Source organism: Lottia gigantea, assembly GCF_000327385.1.
Source record: "Lottia gigantea unplaced genomic scaffold LOTGIsca_1605, whole genome shotgun sequence".
NCBI classification, from domain to species: Eukaryota; Metazoa; Mollusca; class Gastropoda; family Lottiidae; genus Lottia; species Lottia gigantea.
In genome coordinates this window covers 8,072-9,268 of record NW_008707977.1, presented here as the reverse complement: position 1 = coordinate 9,268, position 1,197 = coordinate 8,072, and the positions used below count along the sequence as shown (strand labels likewise).

At 33.6% G+C, this 1,197-nt stretch overlaps 1 protein-coding gene across 1 annotated transcript in view; it reads right to left on the bottom strand.

Annotated features, from left to right (window-relative positions):
- Positions 1–323: 323 nt before the first annotated feature.
- The window catches only part of LOTGIDRAFT_176492 (hypothetical protein), a gene marked incomplete at both ends in the record, with an annotated part of 6,472 nt that continues 5,598 nt past the window's right edge, over positions 324–1,197 (bottom strand). The window contains one exon of the mRNA XM_009051218.1: positions 324–695. Within this exon, the coding sequence (XP_009049466.1) occupies positions 324–695 (372 nt within the window). The remainder of the gene's footprint in view (positions 696–1,197) is intronic.

The following is a 1,197-nucleotide window of genomic DNA, read 5'->3' as shown; positions in this document are numbered from 1 at the left end:
AATATTTCACTTCTTTTTTTGCCGTTAAAATCTGTAAATTCAGCTCGACAATTTTCACCTTACAAAAATAAAAAAAACAAATTGAATGGTCTCGATATAACGGGCTTGCTTAAAAACGGCTATAGTGTACCTCAGATTTGCAGATGAGACAAAAGGTCGAGGGGTAATAACTGAACACATTAGTTAACACCATTTGATAGTATATATGTATCGCCGTCCATGTAGTTAAATGTTATTAGCACGACGCTGTTTTTTATATGCCGACTATTCATTTAACTGTTGAAATAATATGGATCATGTGAAGGTATCACCAACATACTTACCATTTGGGCAGTTAGGGCAACATTGTCCTGGTATTTTAACAGAATCAACACATGGGACTATAAAACAGTCAGCTATAATTTCTTGCGCTTCTAAACTATTTTCATCACAGTAACAACTATGGCAGTCTGATATGGAATGAGTTTTTCCAGGTGGTATTTGTGTACCATCAGAACATGTACACATAGCTGGTGTTGTAGTAGGAGGTGGTGTTGTTGTAATTTGTGCACAGATTGCTCGTGGTTCTCCGTAATAATGCTGATTCTCACATTGGCATTGAACTGCACCAAAATCAACTACCCCGGCACTGACAGCAATAATTTCACTTCTTTCCTTGCCGTTAAAATCGATGAAATCAGCTCGACAATTCTCCCCTTGAAAGTACGAAAAGATTGAACTGGTTTATTGATATATGCCAACAAAAAGTTTAGTTTCAAACATTAATTTTGATCACTGTAAAATAAAATTATCAGATAGTTCGTCTAGCTTGCACTGCTTTTGTTAATATTAATATGAATTCTCAGATCCTATTTCGGTTTTATCTAATCCACTTTCTAGACAAAAGTATAAAAAAAAACAGTATAGGTGTAATCATTCACAATAATTAAATCTTGTAGATCGGGTAATACAAATACTAAAATCTTTTACAAAATGGAATTGTATTAGGTATGAAGTCAAATAACATTTGTTTTCTTTACTCTTTGAAGATTATTTGGGGGACAAACCCTCCGTGATATTCATAAAGTTTAGCGTATCTAACTGTTGCTTTTTATTGAAATTGGGTTTGACAATTTTTCTATGGGGATGTCACCAAAAGGATATGATCGTTTTTTCCTGAAGTGATCAACAATTTCATCAAACATAGTTAAAACAATT